Source organism: Athene noctua, chromosome 2 (assembly GCF_965140245.1).
Source record: "Athene noctua chromosome 2, bAthNoc1.hap1.1, whole genome shotgun sequence".
Lineage (NCBI taxonomy): Eukaryota > Metazoa > Chordata > Aves > Strigiformes > Strigidae > Athene > Athene noctua.
In genome coordinates, this window is record NC_134038.1 from 160,310,972 (window position 1) to 160,329,340 (window position 18,369).

Below are 18,369 nucleotides of genomic sequence, written 5' to 3' on the forward strand. Positions count from 1 at the left end.
ATTTGAAACATATGTTCCTCCATGGGTTAGAGAATAAGCTATGATTTATCTGCTGTACTGAATGGCTAAAATTTCTACTCTGATCTGTCAATCACTTCTACGGAAGTTCTATGTTAAGGACGTTTTTGAGATCACATGAACACATGGGGACAATATTTTGTTCCAAAGGAATTAAGTTTGTGCAGTTTACTTCCCATTTCTCTGCATTTCCATCATCATCCTCCTGTTCCTTTCTGCTCACTCAAATAGCTTTTGAACAAATAATATGAACAGAGGAACAAGAGTACTAAAAGATAATCATGTCGAACAGCTTTCTTAGAGGTCACCTGAGTGACAGTGAAGGTGAGATGGACACCCAGTGCCCCCGCTGGAGAGAAGGCTGTAAAGTTAGTTTAGGATTTACTGGTTGTTGGAGAATTCAGTTTGAGAAGAGTCTTTAGAAAAGCCTTTACCACAAGGAAGGATGCAGTTACAGTTGACAGTCAACTGAGATACACATCTGGGAGAAAAAACACCTTGTGACTTCTCGAATGCCTTGTTCAATATAAACAGCAGTAATTTAGTCTTCTAGAATAATTAGCCAAATCCATAACTGCTTTTTCCTTATGTCTCAAAAACTCTTAGAATAGCTTCTGAATCCTCAGGGTCATTAATTTCTGGTTTACATTGCTTATTTTGGTTGCATAGCCCAGTCATGCAGAAAGAAGCATTGGGGTCATTTTGTGATATCTATGTCAACTAATTATATGTATTTATAATTACATACTGCAGTGGATGTTAGAACAAGCAGTACCCTTTATATGTGCAAGCTAGAATCAGTCTTAATTTTCCCTCTCCACAGCCCTAATTCATTTGTGAATTGCGCTGTATTGGATGGGTGAAGCAGTGAAGTACCATCAACAGAATCTGACTCCTGAAGTTTCTTTCCAACCTAAACACTGTTAGGTATTTCTCTTTCTCTTTCTGCATGACTGTGAGTATGCGTGCATGTATGTATGTCAAGGCACAAATTTTCTGGCTGTATGCTTTTCTGGCCCTATGTGCTGCTTTTTTAGTGTCTTAGTAACTCTGTCTTTGTTTCTGCCATGTGTTTCTTCTACGTTGTTTATGGTCTGTTGAACACTTAGGTGTGCACATTTTGCTTTACTGCTTTAATCACTGTTTTATCAATTCTGTGCTTATGTGAGTACTTTCCTTTCTTCATTACAAGACCTTCAAGTAAACGTATTTACAGTAATTTCTGTCTGGTGCTACTTTCTCTTCTTAATTTTCTCTCATGTAACACAAGCTATTTCAAGAAACCAACTGAACTGGCAAAATGATAGGCATGCTTACAATATCTCTTATGCAACAGATCTTGCATTAAAAGTGGACGACATTATCTTTGATTTGCAGATCAGAAGGCAGAAGTACAGAAGCAACTTGTTCAGTCTCCCAGCATGCTAGTGGTATGGTTGGGGCTGATCCTCCAATTCCCAATCTTCATCAAGTGCCCTTTCTGTAACATTGTCCCCGATCTAACTCACGGGCAGCTCATAGCAGCTCATGCCACTGAGAAGTGGAAGTGTGTTTATCAATTATGCAGCTCCAAGAAGAATCCTCATAATGTAAAGATAGATTTAAACCATTATCTTTAACTCAGAGTTACAAACTCTGCTTTCTTTAACTGTTTCATCTAAAATACCATTTAGTCTTAAAACTAAGCTCTGGGACTTTTCATTTCACTTTATTATCTTTTCTTCTTAAAAAAAGTTTAAGCAGCTCATTTGGTTATATGGGCTGAAGATATAAAAAATGAATTTTATTGAAACCTACATGCCTTCTAGTGGTTTAATGTTAGTGTGTTTAAATTGATAAAAGCATCAGTGTCAATATGAAAAACTGAAAAAATCCAAACCAATTCTTCCTAAAAACCTTTTGCAGTAAAGGGATACTATACTAACATTTGCATTTTAAAATTACACTTTAAAGGTTCAATCTGTCAGCAGTCTAGCATATTACTTCTTTTAAGTGAATGCAAGCATTCTTCTCTTTGCCCTTTTAAAGTGTCAAATCAGTCCACTTACTTTTCTGTTGAGGGAGGCTAAACTAAACATAATGTTAGTGAAGTCCTGTGTTCATAAAGTGCTGAAGAGAAGGCAATGAAGTGATGTTCATGTACCACCTTCAGCTATGCAGTGTTCAAACAGCTTATTAAGCACTCTCTGGTTTGTCTTTACACAAAGAAAAAGACCCTGAAGGTAAACAGAAAATACACTGAAACAAAAATCAGAAAATATTTTAAAAGAGTATAATTTTTTACATAAAGAGCAGTCCCATTTAGAAAGGTTATAATTATTGCAAGTATTGGGCTCTGTTTGGCTTAGCTTTGGTTTTGGCTATCAGTTGAGGTTATTCCTGTTGACACGACATTTTTGTAACAGTAAATATATCGGCTTCAGTTCCTGGAAGAATTGTAATTTTGCTGCTCACATTAGTAGTTGGTAATTTCATGCATTTCTGAAAACATTTGGGGACCCAGAACAGTAACGGGAATGTTTTTTAAGGGCAGGCCGTTACCAGGATTTGGGAAATAGGGGGAGAGGTGACCTGGAAGATACCAAAGCTGGCATGGAGCTGGAGTGTGAAGCTTTTACAAGGACCCTGAATTTTGTGGCTCTATCTCCAAATTTCGTATAAGAGGCAGGGCTAAGAATGAACCTGTTCAGTTTTGGGGGCACTGTTGAGTATTTTCTTCTTAATGCCTCACAGGAGGAGAATAGAAAATGCAAATGAGATATATTTTAGAGGAAGTTAAATATGTGTAATGAAAAGGTTTCTACACTGTCAAGTGCTGTATCAAAAGATTTTCGTGAGTTATTAATAGTAATCCTCTTCATAAACCTGTCCTGTCAGGAAGAAACAAATGGATCTATTATAAAATGTTTCCTGTTAATTCCCACTTCTAAAATGTAGAATTTCATAATACCTTTCAACAGGAGTAAATCCCCCCTATGGGGTGTACAGACGTATCCTTGAGCACTGACTATTTTGACTCTAAGGTCCAATCAAATCCACCTTCTAGGAATGCAACATCTAACCCATCTCTCCTAATGTTGATTTATTTTAAGGTTTCCCACTGTAAAGGCATGACAAAGTGCTTTTCTTATAATACAGAATATCAGAACTTGCCCATTCCCAAAGAGAAAAACCCCAATTTCATGCGAAGGGAGCAGGCTGTCTACCCTATAGCTGTGGGCATCACCCCACCTAAGTAGTGCATATAAGAACACTTCCTTACCTGTTTGGTTTGTTTTTTTTTTTTTCCCATGACATTTTCCCCCTTTTTGTAATATTGTATGGCCTTTGAACGGTCAAGAGAAACAGTGAAATTGTAATATTGGTCAATTCTCTTGAAGCTGTTGGTGGGTCTTTCTCTTTTTTTTCTTTTTTCCTTTTTTTGCCTGGAAAGGAGTATTGGGGGTGGAGAGGAGAGGAAGCTGTTAAGACTGTTGCAAAGTAAAAGCATGTGGCTACTGCTACATAGGAATGGTTTAGCCTATAGTCCTGAGGCTTCACTGTCTCTGCAATCCTTTGGTGTTCCCTGACCTTTAACTCTGGACCTCTTGGCTGACACCAGCAGTGTTCAAGAAGGGGCCAAGGGGCTTACAGTAATATAACTCTTCATAAACGTGAAAATGAGGCAACCTGGTTACACTTGAAAGGCCCCAACAGTATTTCCACTGTAAAATAGGTAGTAGCACAAGCTCAACAGAGTTAGGGATTGAAGGGTCTTCACAGCAGAGCATAGCAGTGGCAACCAGGCTTTGCTGGTTCTGATGCTCACGCTGTTCTTTTTTATTCTTTTAAGCTTTTAATTTGACTTTGTCACTGCTGTGGAGGAGACTCGGGAGATGGTCTCTACAACTTGCTTAAAGACGCTATTGAGCTCCCCTTTTAAACAACTGAGCAACTAAGCACCGAACAATTAAAGCTCAATATTTTGTGCAAATTAAATGTGGGCATAAAATGTTTACAGCTTCACAAGCGCCTCCAGTTTAAGAAATCATGCTTCATTTCTTTTTAAGTGCATGGCTAAATTTATATGGTCTAGAGGACAGTGTAGAAAAATAAAATAGATTCTGTAATGGGTGTAAGCTGACATTATTCAGGCTATGTATAGCCTACCTGCTATAAATACTGAACCTACTCTGAAAAAGAAAATAGGTATCAGAGATCCTAACCTACTTCAATATAAGAATATCTCCAGCCTCTTAGAAACACATGTGTGAATTCAAGACTTCTTTCTGCAAATCTGCATTCACATGGAAAAAAAAAAAAAATCTGTACTGCCCAAGTATTCAGTGAAATCACTCAAAAGAGGGACCATTTGCAGAATAGGGCCTGAGAGACACGGGAAAAATTTTCTGTCTTTAGTTTCAGGTCTTATATCTGTCCCTTGAGTATAATAGGACAGGCTATTATCCCCTTGTTCATCATGAAGATTAATGTTCAGACCAGCTGAAAATATTACTGTTCTGTTGGGACCTATCAGGAGATCTTCAGACCTATGTGAACCCGAGTTTAAACTTTTTAAATAGCAGAGCTAACGTCTCGTCTCAGTTAGGCACAAATGCCTCTTTCGCCATTATCTCCTCTGCGATGCTGTTGCAAGAGAGTGAGGATGCCCTACAGCCCTGCATTATTTGGGGCATCTTTTATGCAGACTTCATTGCTAAATGTTAAGATATGCAGGGAAAGCGTCTGAGCCATTAACTCTTACTCAGATGAAGTAAAAAGAAATAGCATCACCCTTTAATGGAAATGTAGATTTTTTTTTAATTTCCTTTTCTGTATTTTGCATGGAATGTTTCCCTTCAAAAACCTGTGATTCTTTCCTTAAAATTTGATATCTAAGTTTAATGTGACAGAATGGAAATAAAAATAGACAGAAAATTAGTTTTAAAGAAAAGACACGTTCGCTTTAGGAAGCCACTAGAAAAGATCATCTCTCATAGTGTTGAAGTCGGCTTTTTCTGTTTATGTAGATATAAGTGCCCGTGGGCTGCTGGTGGAGCAACCCTTGTCTACAGAAAATCTACTCTGTTGTCTTGAAATGACACAGATTTGTTTAAGCCTCTTCTGTAGACTTTCCAAGGGTCCCAGACAGCATCTGGGTAGGAGCTGTAACAGAACCACAGGAAGATGTGGGAGGAAAGGGAGATTGTGGATGAGAGAGTCACATCTCCTCAGCCTTCTAGAGAAGCAGAAATAATGAGTTAAGCAATGAGGGTTATTTGTTAGGTTGAAGTAGGAACTTGTACGGAGTTTGTGTGCCCAAGTGTTGGTGAGGGGTGCTGGGGGTCTCTGTGAGGAGAGGGGAGGCCAGGGCTGGCCTCGCGGAGAGCGCAGCTGAGAAAGGGCAAAACGCTGCCCGGCAGCGAGGGCTGAGGGGAAAGGGGGAGAAACAGCCCTGCGAGCCCCAAGGGGAGAGTGGGAGAGGGCGGGAGGGGCTCCAGCAGCACCCCCGACATTGCCCTGGAGAGCCCCCCTGGAGCCGGGGGGTGGGTATGTCCTGAGGGAGCTGCGGGCTGTGGGGAGCCCCCCTGGAGCCGGGGGGTATCTCCTGTGGGAGCTGCGGGCTGTGGGGAGCCCCCCTGGAGCCGGGGGGTGGGTATGTCCTGAGGGAGCTGCGGGCTGTGGGGAGCCCCCCTGGAGCCGGGGGGTATCTCCTGAGGGAGCTGCGGGCTGTGGGGAGCCCCCCTGGAGCTGGGGGTTATCTCCTGAGGGAGCTGCGGGCTGTGGGGAGCCCCCCTGGAGCCGGGGGGTGGGTATGTCCTGAGGGAGCTGCGGGCTGTGGGGAGCCCCCCTGGAGCTGGGGGTTATCTCCTGAGGGAGCTGCGGGCTGTGGGGAGCCCCCCTGGAGCCGGGGGGTATCTCCTGAGGGAGCTGTGGGCTGTGGGGAGCCCCCCTGGAGCCGGGGGGTATCTCCTGAGGGAGCTGCGGGCTGTGGGGAGCCCATGCCAGAGCAGTTTGTTCCTGGAGACTGTACCCCATGAAGAAGACTCCTGCTATAAGAAAGGGAACAACATGAGAAGGAAGGAGAGGCAGAGAGGAGCTGGTATGGACTGACCACCGCCCCCTATTCCCCTGTGCCACTCACAGGAGGGTAAGATAGAGGAGTCAGGAATGAAGGAGTCAAGTTGGGCCTGGGAAAAAGTGGGGTGGTGGAAAGGTGGTTTTGTTTTTGTCTTTTTCTCTCTAACTTGATTTTTATTTGGCAATACATTAATTTTTCCAAAATTGTGTCTCATTTGCCTGTGACGGTAGTTGGTAATTAATGATCTCCCTGTCCTTGTCTTGACCCACGAGCTTTTTCATCTTATTTTTTCACCCTGTTCTGTTGAGGAAAGGGAGTCAGTGGCTGGGGTGGGTGCCTTGTTGCCAGCCAAGATTAACCTACCACAAGACTGTAAAGGAAGTCAAAAATAAGTTGTCAGAACTCACGGAGGTGTGCAAAGGCACACACACGCCCATTTATATGTGTCCTGGGATATATATCCTGTTTGTGGGCTAGCAGGCAGACCTTGCAGTGTCTCTGATCCATCAGGTCCTGAATACCCAGGGAGCTCCCTGTACAGGACTGTGTCTCTGCCAGCATGCTGCAGCAGGAGCCACGGTCCAGGCAAAGCTCCCTGATCTGGATCGTGATCTGTATCCCTTTGGGGGAATAACAGAGGCTTTTAGGGAAAGTCTTCGCAGCAAAGAACCTCTTCCCTGTGCAGTGCCCTTCCCACCTGCTGCCCCTGCAGGACTGGCTTAACCCTCGGCACAGGCTGCAGGCTGGCTCTAGTCGAGGAGTGTGGGGCAACAGGGGTCAGCATGCAGTGGGGGGACCTGCTAGCGGGGAAGTTGTAGCTGTGTTGTCCTGATCTTGTGACAACATAGGAAACATTCTGGATGGAGGGGAAGGAAAGCTACTTCAGTAAAGGCTGACAGCTGGAGTTAAGTGAAATGTGAAATACAAAGCTCACAATGAACAGATTCTCTTGAAGAAGATAGAATCACGTTTTTTCCTCCCTTGAGTTGTTCATTGATGGGAGTTTTTAGTTAGTTTGTTTTTCCCTTTTTTTTACTCCTGGAGGCAGAGTACGAAGAGAATAAACACAGCATGTGCCAAACACAGCTTTTGGCACTAGATGTGAGTGGATATGAGATCATTAAAGAGATTTTCTGGACCATTTTAGCATAATTTTTTGAGGGCCTCTTGCATTGCTGCTAATAGAAATCCAGGGTTTGCTTTCTCAGGGATATGATAGTTTACAGTGATAGGTTTTACATTTATTTCCATGGGGGTGATACCAGAGTATGCACCATGGATTACAGGGATTCAGCTGTGGGAACAAAAAGACCAGCCTCATGCTTGTGAATGTCTTTTCATACTGGTTTAAAAGACAAGGAGATTTTGTGATTTTTCAGAAGACACGTGGTTGATAGTCCTGGAATCCTGGTTCATGTACAGAATAAATGTGTCAGGCTCAAAACCTGCACACATTTTCCTCCAAAGCCTCAGTGAACGGATTGCTTTAAGAGTGCGCTTTTGCCTGCTCACAGCAGCATGGTAACAGTCTGGAGTAGGGACAAGCCCTTCACCCAGAAAATCTGAGGCAATAAGGAATTCCAGTGACCCTGATCTCACACGCAGCACGAGTCGTAGAGCCGTGCTGCAGCTGACCAGCAGTAGCAGAGCAGGAGTTATTGCTGTCCCTACTCTACCCGAGTCACAAGGAGTGCTCTTTGATCAAGGTCATACAGGAATACTCAGCACCAGAGCAAGCAGTTGAATTCAGATTACTTGGGGTCCAGCAGTTCACGTGGATTTTGTAGATTAGGTTTCTGTAAGTAAGAAATAATGAAGTCAATGGTTATGAACTTTATGTTCCACAAAATTTATGCCAGATGATGTTATACACATTCTCAAGCATTCCATTTACCTGCAGGAGAGAGCAAAGCCAAATCACTGAAATGAAATCAAGACATTTGACCAGAGATGTAAACACAGGTCAACAGTAGAACCGAGATTAAAATGTTTCCAGCTACTCATATCTGTGCCTGGATTTTATCTTTCCCTTTCCATCTTGCTGTCATACATGTTGCTTGTTTGAAGCAGACATATCCAATCTGCATGCTTATTGTCATTAACAGAAAAAATTAACCTCTTATTTGGGAAAAAAAAAAAAAAAAGTGTTGCAAATACAGAAAGCACTTGGGTAAAAATGTAAGAAAATTATCATAAGAAGTAAGAAATGCTTTGTGAAGGAGCTGTATAGTATAAGCTGTGTAATATAAGATGAGTGAAATCAGTGAGGTGACGATGAAGCTGATTGAAGGTTGTCATCTCAGGTACACAGACAGGATGGCAGCCTTCGGCTGAGAGCTCTTGTTCCTATGAAGAGTCAGATGGCTGAAGCAATGAGCAAATTCCAGCTAGAGTAAAGAGGGGATTCTACCTGAGCAAAGTTCAGATGCTGCTGCGTGGCTGGGCATATGATTCCCGTAGGAAATAAGTGCCATATCTTTTATGTAAAACACTGAACTAGAGAGCCAGTATAATCAACTAGAATGGACAATATCTTGCTATATATTCAGCATTGGGTTGTGGGATTTTAGTAGTTCATTAAATTTACATTGCAATTTTGTGGATGATATAAAAAAATTACTGTGATCTGGCCAGTGCAAGAGCTCTAATACAGCTATGGGAGAATGAGATGAAATCTACTCTGGCTCATTTGTTCTTAAGGAAAGTGCTTGCTGTGTTTTAGTCTTCACTACTGAAGCTGATGCAGAGACCAGAAAGGATATACCCAGATTTTCAAACCACATCCTGAGCTGGCAAAATTGCCTTATGAAGAAAAAAATGCTTTTCTTGTAAACTAGTCAAAATTGATAAAGCGTCAAAGCGATAAAGCAATAATAACACATTACTACTTGTTTGCTTTTCAGCATATAATACACTTCAATATACATGTATCTCAGCATATAAAGTACTTCAACATACTATGCAGGTTACTACACTGATTTTACTCTCTGTGTCATTTTACTCCAGAATCTTAAATTAAAGGAATAGTATTATGAATGGTAGGAAATTAGGAAACGCTGTGAAAGGTGAAAAGATATCCAGGAAGTGAGGAGGTGGTAAAAGGAAGCTGTGTTCGAATCAGGTACAATATCTGACCTGTAATTGGCATAGAAATTTTGGGTATTGGCAGTGGATGGTTTAGTCATGGCTCCAGCGCTTTTACAGCATCCTGTTGCCTTCCCCTTTTCCTTTAGGGGAGGGCTTGTTCACGGTTCATTCAGTGCTGCTGGTTGTTGTCGGTAGATGTGTTCCCTTTCACCTACCCACCTCTCTGAGACTTTGGCATGTTTGTTTGCGAGTTGTCTGGCTGAAACTCAGCTCACGTCGAAGAAAGTCCTTTGAGTTGTCTCTCCAGAGCCCTACCTGTACCCAGGGGAGAGGATTTCTTATCAGAGCTATCAAGCACAGTTCTGAAAAGAATGGGCATCCTTTGGTGTCAGTTCAAGCCTTGGACTTTGCTTTTAGATGTCATGGTGATGGTGACACTACAAAGCTAGATAGTGCACTCTTTTCACCCACCCCAGGCAGTTCCCAACCTCCTGTGTCCTTTCACCCTTCTCCTTAAAAACGTAGTCATCAATCATATAGTGAAAATATTTGTATTTAACCCATCCATACCAGAAAGGGGAATGTCAGCTGTACCAGTTTTCACAGAAAAATAGTGTTTAGCAAGCCAGCAAACAGTTGACAGCAAGTTGTCCATTTCGGTAGTCTCCGAGAGTGGAAGCAGGAACCTGAGCAACTTCATTCTAATGTGGTGACAGCTTCAGCTCCCCTTGGACCCTCGCACCCTCCAAATTACATCTTAGGGGAGAAGGAAGAAATACAAGAAATACATCCCTGAATTGCCAATAGTCTTTCTTTATGCTTCCCTTCTTCTTTAACTGCCCTGCTATTTGGCAGTGACGCCTAAAACTCTTTCAAGAGATAATAGTGTGTAAGTGTATCATTCAGAGATGACTGAATCCCACCTTTAGATCTTCAGCTTTTTCTAAATTAAAGCTCGATAGCCTGTATGTTTAAGTCAGGTTATAGATAGACTAAGAGAATATGGTGCCCTCTACACTGTGCCTGCAAATATCTAAGCTATTCTTTGTAGTTATTTAGGATTTTATACCCTTTTTTTCAGGAAATGAATGACACTGTGTGAAAACAAATTGTGTAAGGGGAGCGGTGACAGGACATTTAAGTGAAGCATGGACATTTCAATTGAAGTACAGTGTGTTAGTCAAATGCTACCTGCTGGGCTGATTAGCAGCAACAGTATAATTCTGTAGCCTGTGTTACACAGGAAATCATAGTAGAAAAATAAACGGCCTTTCCAGGCTGTAGTGTGGGAATATATAAATGTCCTGTGCTTTGGTATTCACTTTGTCTTAGGTTCTGGAATGACCAAGAGTCGTGTATGTGCTTTCATGGCACATCCATTTTCTTAAGTGCTTGGCAGAGCAAGAGGAGCAGTGATTGCAGGGAAGGAACTGAATGTTTTGTTAGTTTGTGATTTCTGGGCTGTGTTGTTTTGTGTTTTTTGTTGGGTTTTTTTTTAATGAAGTTGATAGCTTTGAGATGAAAAGGGTCTTCAGGTTTTTGTTGGACTTAGCACCTCTGTGGTTTTGTTAAATAAACAAAGTGTGTATACCTAGAACTTCAAAGTGTCTCTAAAAGTCCTACAATGTCTGGATGCCTGTCACTGCTGCCAAGACTGTTCCGTGAAAGGCAGGACTGTCAACCATCACAGAAGTGCAGAAGTTTGGCTTTTCTCTCTGTCTGCTCCTCTCATACTCCAGCTGGGTTTGTTTGTGTACCTGTCACATACTTCTGTTTTTCATTTTCACAGTTGATGCAAACCCTAAAGAATAGCTACATTCACTTTTCAGGTATCTTTATTAGCCTTCTCCCAACACACCACAACCCCAAGCCTCTGTTTTGTGAATGCCTTTTCAACAGATCTACTCCATGCTAGACTGGTTTTATTTTCTTACTTTTTGGCAACCAGCCCACAAGATCACTGTGCTGTTGCTAGTGAATAAGGAGTAGGATGTCGGGATCACTTCTGTCATACTTTAAAATACAGAAGGGGTTTTTTGGGGTTTTTTTTGGTATGTTTTCCTTCAACTTGCAGTACTCTGGCAATCTCTGTCACAAAAAGCTGCAGTCACTGAGCACTTCGTTGTTTGAGATAGGTCCTGTGCTTCACAGTAAATACACACGTGTGAATAACAGAGCAGGATTTTTCTGACATACTGACAGTTTTACATGGGAAAGGAGACACATTCAGAATGTTATTGCATCATTTTAATTACAAGTCAGAGGAAACTCTGTGTTTCCTTCATTCTTACCTTTTAAACTGTAGAAAACATCAATGCCAAAACAGACAAGTTCACGTATGGTAAGACGTATATACCAAGAAACTGTACAGTAGTTGCACAGATTTTTGAAGGCTGGGCTAGGTTAGGCTAATATTTAAGCTTCGTTCTCATTGCTCACAAGAAGAACAACATACATGAGAATCCTGATGCTTTGCAAAGCCACCTTAGCTTCACTGTGGGTCCAGTAACAGATTTTTCCCATGGCCTCTGTTGGGGTGGGGGGCATTTTTACTGCTGGTTGTCTGGTAAGGAACTGGTGGTGGTGGCTCTTTTTAGTAGTATTATTTTCAGCTAATTGATCCACCCTTTTAAATCAGTCATCGCCAGTCAAACAAAAGCAGTTTGTTTCTACACTGGAATCAATAAAAAATGTATTATGGCTTAGCTGGGAACAAGTTTTTCACCTTTTGCTGTTTTAACTCCTGTTTATGGATAGGTTTTCCTACCATTCATACTGTATTGTTTGTATGTTAGGTCTGTGTGATCTGTAATCTGCACAGAAAATACATGCTGTCTGCAGTACAAGAACAGGTTTTTTGCTTCAGTGTTTGCTGCTAATATGTAATATGTTATATTGATCCGTTCTGGCTTCTCAAGTGTTTTCCTGGTGGTGACGAGAAAGACAGTATAATTCTTCACCAAAAGGAAGAGAGTTTAATTTTCATGCGAACCAATATTCAACAGAATCATAAAGCCTTAGCCCTGGTAATAAAAATAGAAGCTGATGCTATTAATACATCATTCCAGAGACACAGAGCACCATTATATGGCTCCTGGGTTGAGTAAAATTTCATGTAATCACAGTAGCCATAGACTTAAGCCCTATAAAGTTGGAAACTTCACCAGATGGCCATTGTCAAGGCAGCTTCTAAAGACTTTAGAGCTGCAATGTGTTAAGGCTCTAGATAGGACTTACTCAGTGGTATCTTTTTAAAATACAATTACTGAATGTAACTGATCCACATTATAGAAGTAATAATAATAATACTTTGCACTCAGTGACCTTTTATCTGAGGACCCAAAAGCTCTTAACCAGGGCTTTTAAATGCTCCCTTTCTGCTCGTAGGAAATGAAGTGTTCAGAGTCTTGATGGAGTGTGAGAGAATTGAGCAGCAGCAGTCGGACTTCGTGGCCTATTACAAGCAGTCGGGCGGTGCTCTCTGCCGGCCTGGGACTGGGACTGGAGAGAGCTCCTGTCCCTGACAGCTGGGACGTGATGTCCCAGTCGCTTGGGATGGAACCTCCTACTTCAGTAGTGCTTTGAAGCGTGAATAGAGCCAGCCCGTGAGCGGGTTCGTTTGTACGTTAAAACGCTTTGTGGCAGGAACGAGAATGACATATAATGGCCCTAACCTGAAATTTCCTTTATTCGCTCTGTAAACTGTGAGGGTAATACTGAAATGATTGTAAGATCTGGGGATACTAAGGCTCAGATATACCACTCTTAGCTGAGGAGCTTAGATGTGGAGTGATATATCTTAGGCTTTATATATTCAGGACAGACAGATAACTACCTGCAAAGAGTGGCCTGTATTTTAGGGAGAACAGTTATGTCCTTTTTAAAAGTACCACATGTTGGCCATGAATTTACTGAGATTTAATACTCGGCCTCAAAAATCACATAATGGTATTTATCGGTAATGGAAGTAAATAACTGTATTTGACATTTGCTTTTGTATCGTCAGTAGTTGTTTTTTCCTTCTTCTTTTTTTTTTTTTTTTTCCCCAAGTGATTTTATTGATGATTTTCAGGGTCTAAAGATCATGCCTGAAAGTTTTTTTGGTGACTCTTTTTGTTTTATCTTTCAGATCGATGTGATTGTGACTTTGGGTGGACTTGGAGGACGCTTTGACCAAACGATGGCATCAGTGGAGACGCTTTTTCATGCAACGAATATCACTCCTTTTCCAGTGATAGTTATCCAGGAGTGCTCGCTGATTTACCTGCTTCAACCTGTAAGTGTTGTGAGAAGTTACTTCATAATAAAACTGATATTCCACCCACCCTGACCCTGTAGGTCTTGCACCATTAAATGTTCATTTTCTTAATTGTGACCTGTAGAGTCAGAGCCTAAATATAAAATATATGGCAGGGAAATAGACAGTAAATGATGTCTTGGAAAAGATCGTGTTTGATTTGTTTAGGATAGATTTGTTTAAAAGGTGAGGAACATAGAAATCCAGAAGGTATGAAAACTGAATTTGGGTAAATAGAGGATTTTGATTATAAATGAAAAAAAATAAAACAACTTTTTAATTATATTCTGGTAAGTTTCAATTTAGGACACCATCCTTTTGCATGTTGAGTAGCAGTAAGGGTGTCTGCAGTAAGAGAAGCAAAAGAAAGATGTAAGGCGAGGATATTAGGGACTTCCTGACAAACACATCAGGCAGAGCTCTTATGTGGTCTGAGTGGTGCAGTTCATTATGATGGGAATCCAGCTAGCATCAACAAGGGAATTTATTTGAAATGTGTTATTCTGGTGGTTTTTCAGGTCTGTTATGCCATTTATTGATTCATTAAAAAACACACACAAAAGATCTTGCTGGTCTTCTGCTTCTAAGATTTAAATTAGAAGTAAATTTAAGCATCAAAGAGTCTTCTCTAACAGTGATTCATTTATTCGTTTGGAAATATCTTTTCCTGATGTCAGGGTTTCTAGAAGCTTAACTACCTTTCCCATTTTATCTTGGAAAGCTTATTTCCTTAAAATAAAAGACATTCACAGATAAATTTGACAAAACCCTGTACCACACATGCTTCATTGTATTTGAGAAAAGCAATAATAAGGTTCTATGAGATTATAGATTTAAATCCACAGGGGCAGATGCTACATTAACAACTTTGAAGCGCTGTGTCTGCAGGAAAGATAGTAGGCACAGGAGCTCATTTGCCAGTATGACGATGAATGACTGATCATTAGTTGCACAGCTAAATGGATAGAGGCAGCAGAGTGAGGGGGAAAGAGGGCTAAAGGATAACTGTGGTTAAAATCTGAACGTGAGGAGTAACTCACTTCCGATTGGTCTGTGGGTGCAGTACTTCACTGACCACTGTAACCTAATTTTAGGATATTTTTAAGAACATATCGAAAAGCTGAAATAATGTGGAGAATTCCCAGTTTAGCTTGCAAAACGTTTACTTGGACTGGAAAGACTTTTAATTGTTTTCATTCATCTTTTCCATGTGGCTTTAAAATGCCATGCCTAAGGTTGCTTTCAGAAGAGTCTTCAATGAATAATTAAACCCTTTGCAACTTGAAAAAAAAAAATATGATCTGTGCATTTAAATAGAACAGGGAGGTTGCTAATTGTTGTGGCTTGCTGGAAACTTCTTTAAGTTCTGTTTTTAGTGATGCTGTATGAAAAGCATTTAACACTTTTTTGTTGATGGGGAGAGTTCCACAGGATGTTATTTTTTTCTGCCATTCCTGGCTGTCAGTCTGCATTGCCAGTAACTGACTTCTGTAACTTCAGGCTGTTTCTAGCGTTCAGAAATAAAGGGCAGATATAGGGGGCAGGCCGTTTAAACAATCTTAATGCTGACTTTGACACAAAATTGCTTTTCATTGTTGGCTTAAAATTGTCACTGTCACCATCTTCAGTCAACTGTCATGGCACCTCCAGATAATAACATTAATCCTGCATAGTTTAGATGGAAATCAAGTGAGTAGTTTATATACTGCAAGAAACATCTGAAGCTTGCAAGTATTCTTCTTTTTTTTTTTTTTTGTATGGAGTTCAGCGTGATATTTTTCTCTTGTAAACAGCCACAATCATGACATTCTCTCTTTTTCCCCTCTCCCCTTTGTAATTTAAAATCAAGGTAGGAGGGAGTTGAACACAGTGGGAGACCCACTGACTTTTTGAAATGCAAGTCTGGAAACTGTGCAACAAATGAAGCAAGGTTTTGAGATTCAAATGCTAATGCAAATCATAAAGTTAAGAGCATGTTGCTTTTTCTATAAAATGTAGATCTGAAACCTTTCTCTCTTGAGGAAGAAGAATCTGATCTTTATTGGATTCTCTGGATAAAATATATGAGCAAAACATAACCATGGTTTTGATTCAAAATAACATTAGCCTTCTGTTCACTATAGTGGGAGACTAGTATTGGTTCTCTATCATGTGTACCTAGGCAGAGGCTAAAATATTTTGATGGAACAGATAAACTGGTAATCCAATATCAACCCTAGGAAGGACAAAAAGGGGAATAACAAGTCAAGCTGCTGAATTTTTAGTTACTAATGCAGAAACTAAGGGGGAAATGGTGTGAGTAGATTGCCCAGTACACTGTAAAATCTATTAAGTAATTGCTTTGAAAGAGAGTTATTTCACAATATTGCAATGTTGATATAGAGGGGTACAGGCAGAAGAAATATGTCAATATTTAACAGACCTGTAAAGGGTCCACAGTATTGTAGGAAAAGGGCTGATAGACTTGCTAAAAGTCTTCAGGGTGATAGAGGAAGACAGCAAGAACGGTGCCTGATTTGGGATCCACTGCAGACTACCAAGCAAGGAGGACCAGGTAAACAAAGCCTTTTTTCATCAGCCAGTAAAATTATCTTAGTAATGAATGTAAAGGTAATTGGTGTCTCTTGGGAAATAGATGGACAGACAGTGCAAGTTTTTTTTAATATATTGATAAAAATGTTTTGGCATGGAAAATGAAGAAAACTGCAAGGAAGTAAGATATTTTATATTAATTTCTGACATTCAAGAATGAACTATGCTGAGAGATGGAGAATTAAAAAAAGATAGGAAGAATTACACCCCATAAATACCTGTCTCCATGGACTCTATGGAGAAGTTGGGTGGTAGGCTGAGATCTAGGTATACACCGTAGGTATCTACCTTTAGATAAATTAATTTCAATATAGGTGTTGTGGGTGTTTTAGATAGCTTAAAGAAACACCATCAAAGGTGTTAGCAAAAGTGATTTTAATATGATGTTGTAAAAGTGAAACTTAACAAAGTTTGATGGCAAAGTTAACTCTGTTACTTATTACATGGAAGAAACTTACAAAGGAAAATCAAGTTAGAATCCATTTAGGATTACTTTCATAGAGAGCAGAGATGCAAAACTGTCAGGGAGACTCTCCTGTTGAGTCACAAGGTTCAGAATGGATCCCCTTAATTTTTAAACTCCTTCTCAAAGGGGAGTCTAGGTGAGGCTGGATCCAGACAGTCTCAGACTTGGTCAATGGTTTGTGTTTAATGGAATTCATGTAAAGGGTAAGGAAAACCTGCCATTGAGTTACTGCCCCAATTTGTCAAGGAATGAGTGATTATGGATCCTACACAACTCTGAGGTAGGAGCGATTTAAGATTTATTAACATTATTATGGTAAATCACAAGATTAGGTTATATGATTTTTATCAATACTTAATCAGCAGCCAATTATCAGGGTGAATTAAGAAAATTTGCTGTAATCAAGACTACGAAGATATCTAAATCACATCACACACACAGAGAGATATGGAGGTTAACCTATTGATCAAGATATTTCTCTCTTTGCCAATTGTAGAAAATTAATGGTACCAAATGATCTTTGAAACCTTGTGAAATCTAACTGTAGTGAATTACTCACTACTCTCCTTTGTCAGCATTTGGCAGTAGACAATCTTTGACCCCTTTTTCTTTGTCCTCATCTATCAGTGTAGGATTTTGGAAATCTTTGTGAGATCTACCCTGAAAGTCATCCCAACTCAGGGGATGCTGGGTCAGAGCCTGCTGCGATTCCAGAGAGCTCACAGGGTCTCACTTAGGATTGCTATTTATAGGATCACAAGATGTTGGACTTTAGTCAGTATATCTCCATTCTGGCCACAATTCTTGACAGGTAATTCTGGCACCTTCCTGGTTTGGCCACAGTCCAGGCAACAGGAGTGTCCAGTAGGGTTAGGGAGTGCCTAATTGTCCTAACTCACTGTACCATAACCAGTACCAGATTATCCCAACTCACTGCACTCGTAGCCAAAACAAGAACACAATGCTAGCTGGTCCTGACATCACAACCTGGCCCAGGGAGTCTGCACCACCACCTTCTACCCTGTGAGCAAAGTTAATCTTTTCCGAAGAGTGATGGAACTAAACAAGAAAGCAGGTATGAAATGAGGTGCATTTATGGAAGGGTCCAAGCAATGAGAACATAGTTCATAACTACAGAAGTTGGAAGTTGACAGTGAAAGGTTTTCTCTCCTCTGAATGGGAAAGGGAAACTAATGACAAACAGCCTAAATTTAATGCATGTTTTGCTCAGTCTTCACTAATGCAAAATATTCCTTTAAGCAGATAACCAACACAGTTAAAATCAGTGCCAAAGTCTGAAGACTTTAAATTGCTTCAGAGAAAAAAAAACAAAAACAAATAAGAGATTGAGCTGCCTTTGATTTTTGCCAACTCCAAGGGTTGTTAGTTTTTGTGTTCCATGCAACACTAATAGGACAGGAGTCAGAAACAGGGAGACTCTAAAAATTCCAGGAGGTGATGCTTGCTCTGAAGCATCTTCTAATGTGATAGCTGGAATTCCTAAAAAAAGAAAGAAAAAAAGAGTATCTCTATACTGAATAGCCATCATATTTCTTTCTGTAGTGGGGGGAGGGAGGAAAGTCTGAATTCTTAATGAGTAATAACTCTTTATGAGCAGCACATTTTATACAATAGTCCATACATTTTATGCTTGAAATTTTGGTAATATCAATTACCATTAGAATATACCCTGGCTGAAGAGCATTAGGCCCTCAGAGTCATGTTTATCATGCTAGCCATGCTCAATATGAATGGCTTAAGGTTTCACATACATACTTTCTCATTTTCTGGTTGTGTGCTTCTCAGGAGTGCAGAAACATTAGCTTCTGTACACTGAGCATAAATTAT

General features: G+C 40.5%; 1 protein-coding gene across 4 annotated transcripts in view; it reads left to right on the plus strand.

Annotated features, from left to right (window-relative positions):
- The window catches only part of TPK1 (thiamin pyrophosphokinase 1), a 320,623-nt gene that overhangs the window by 196,065 nt on the left and 106,189 nt on the right, over nucleotides 1-18,369 (plus strand). For all 4 annotated transcript variants that reach the window (XM_074900881.1, XM_074900880.1, XM_074900883.1 and 1 more), the window contains one exon: nucleotides 13,296-13,442. In XM_074900881.1, coding sequence (XP_074756982.1) covers nucleotides 13,296-13,442 — 147 coding nt within the window. The remainder of the gene's footprint in view (nucleotides 1-13,295; nucleotides 13,443-18,369) is intronic.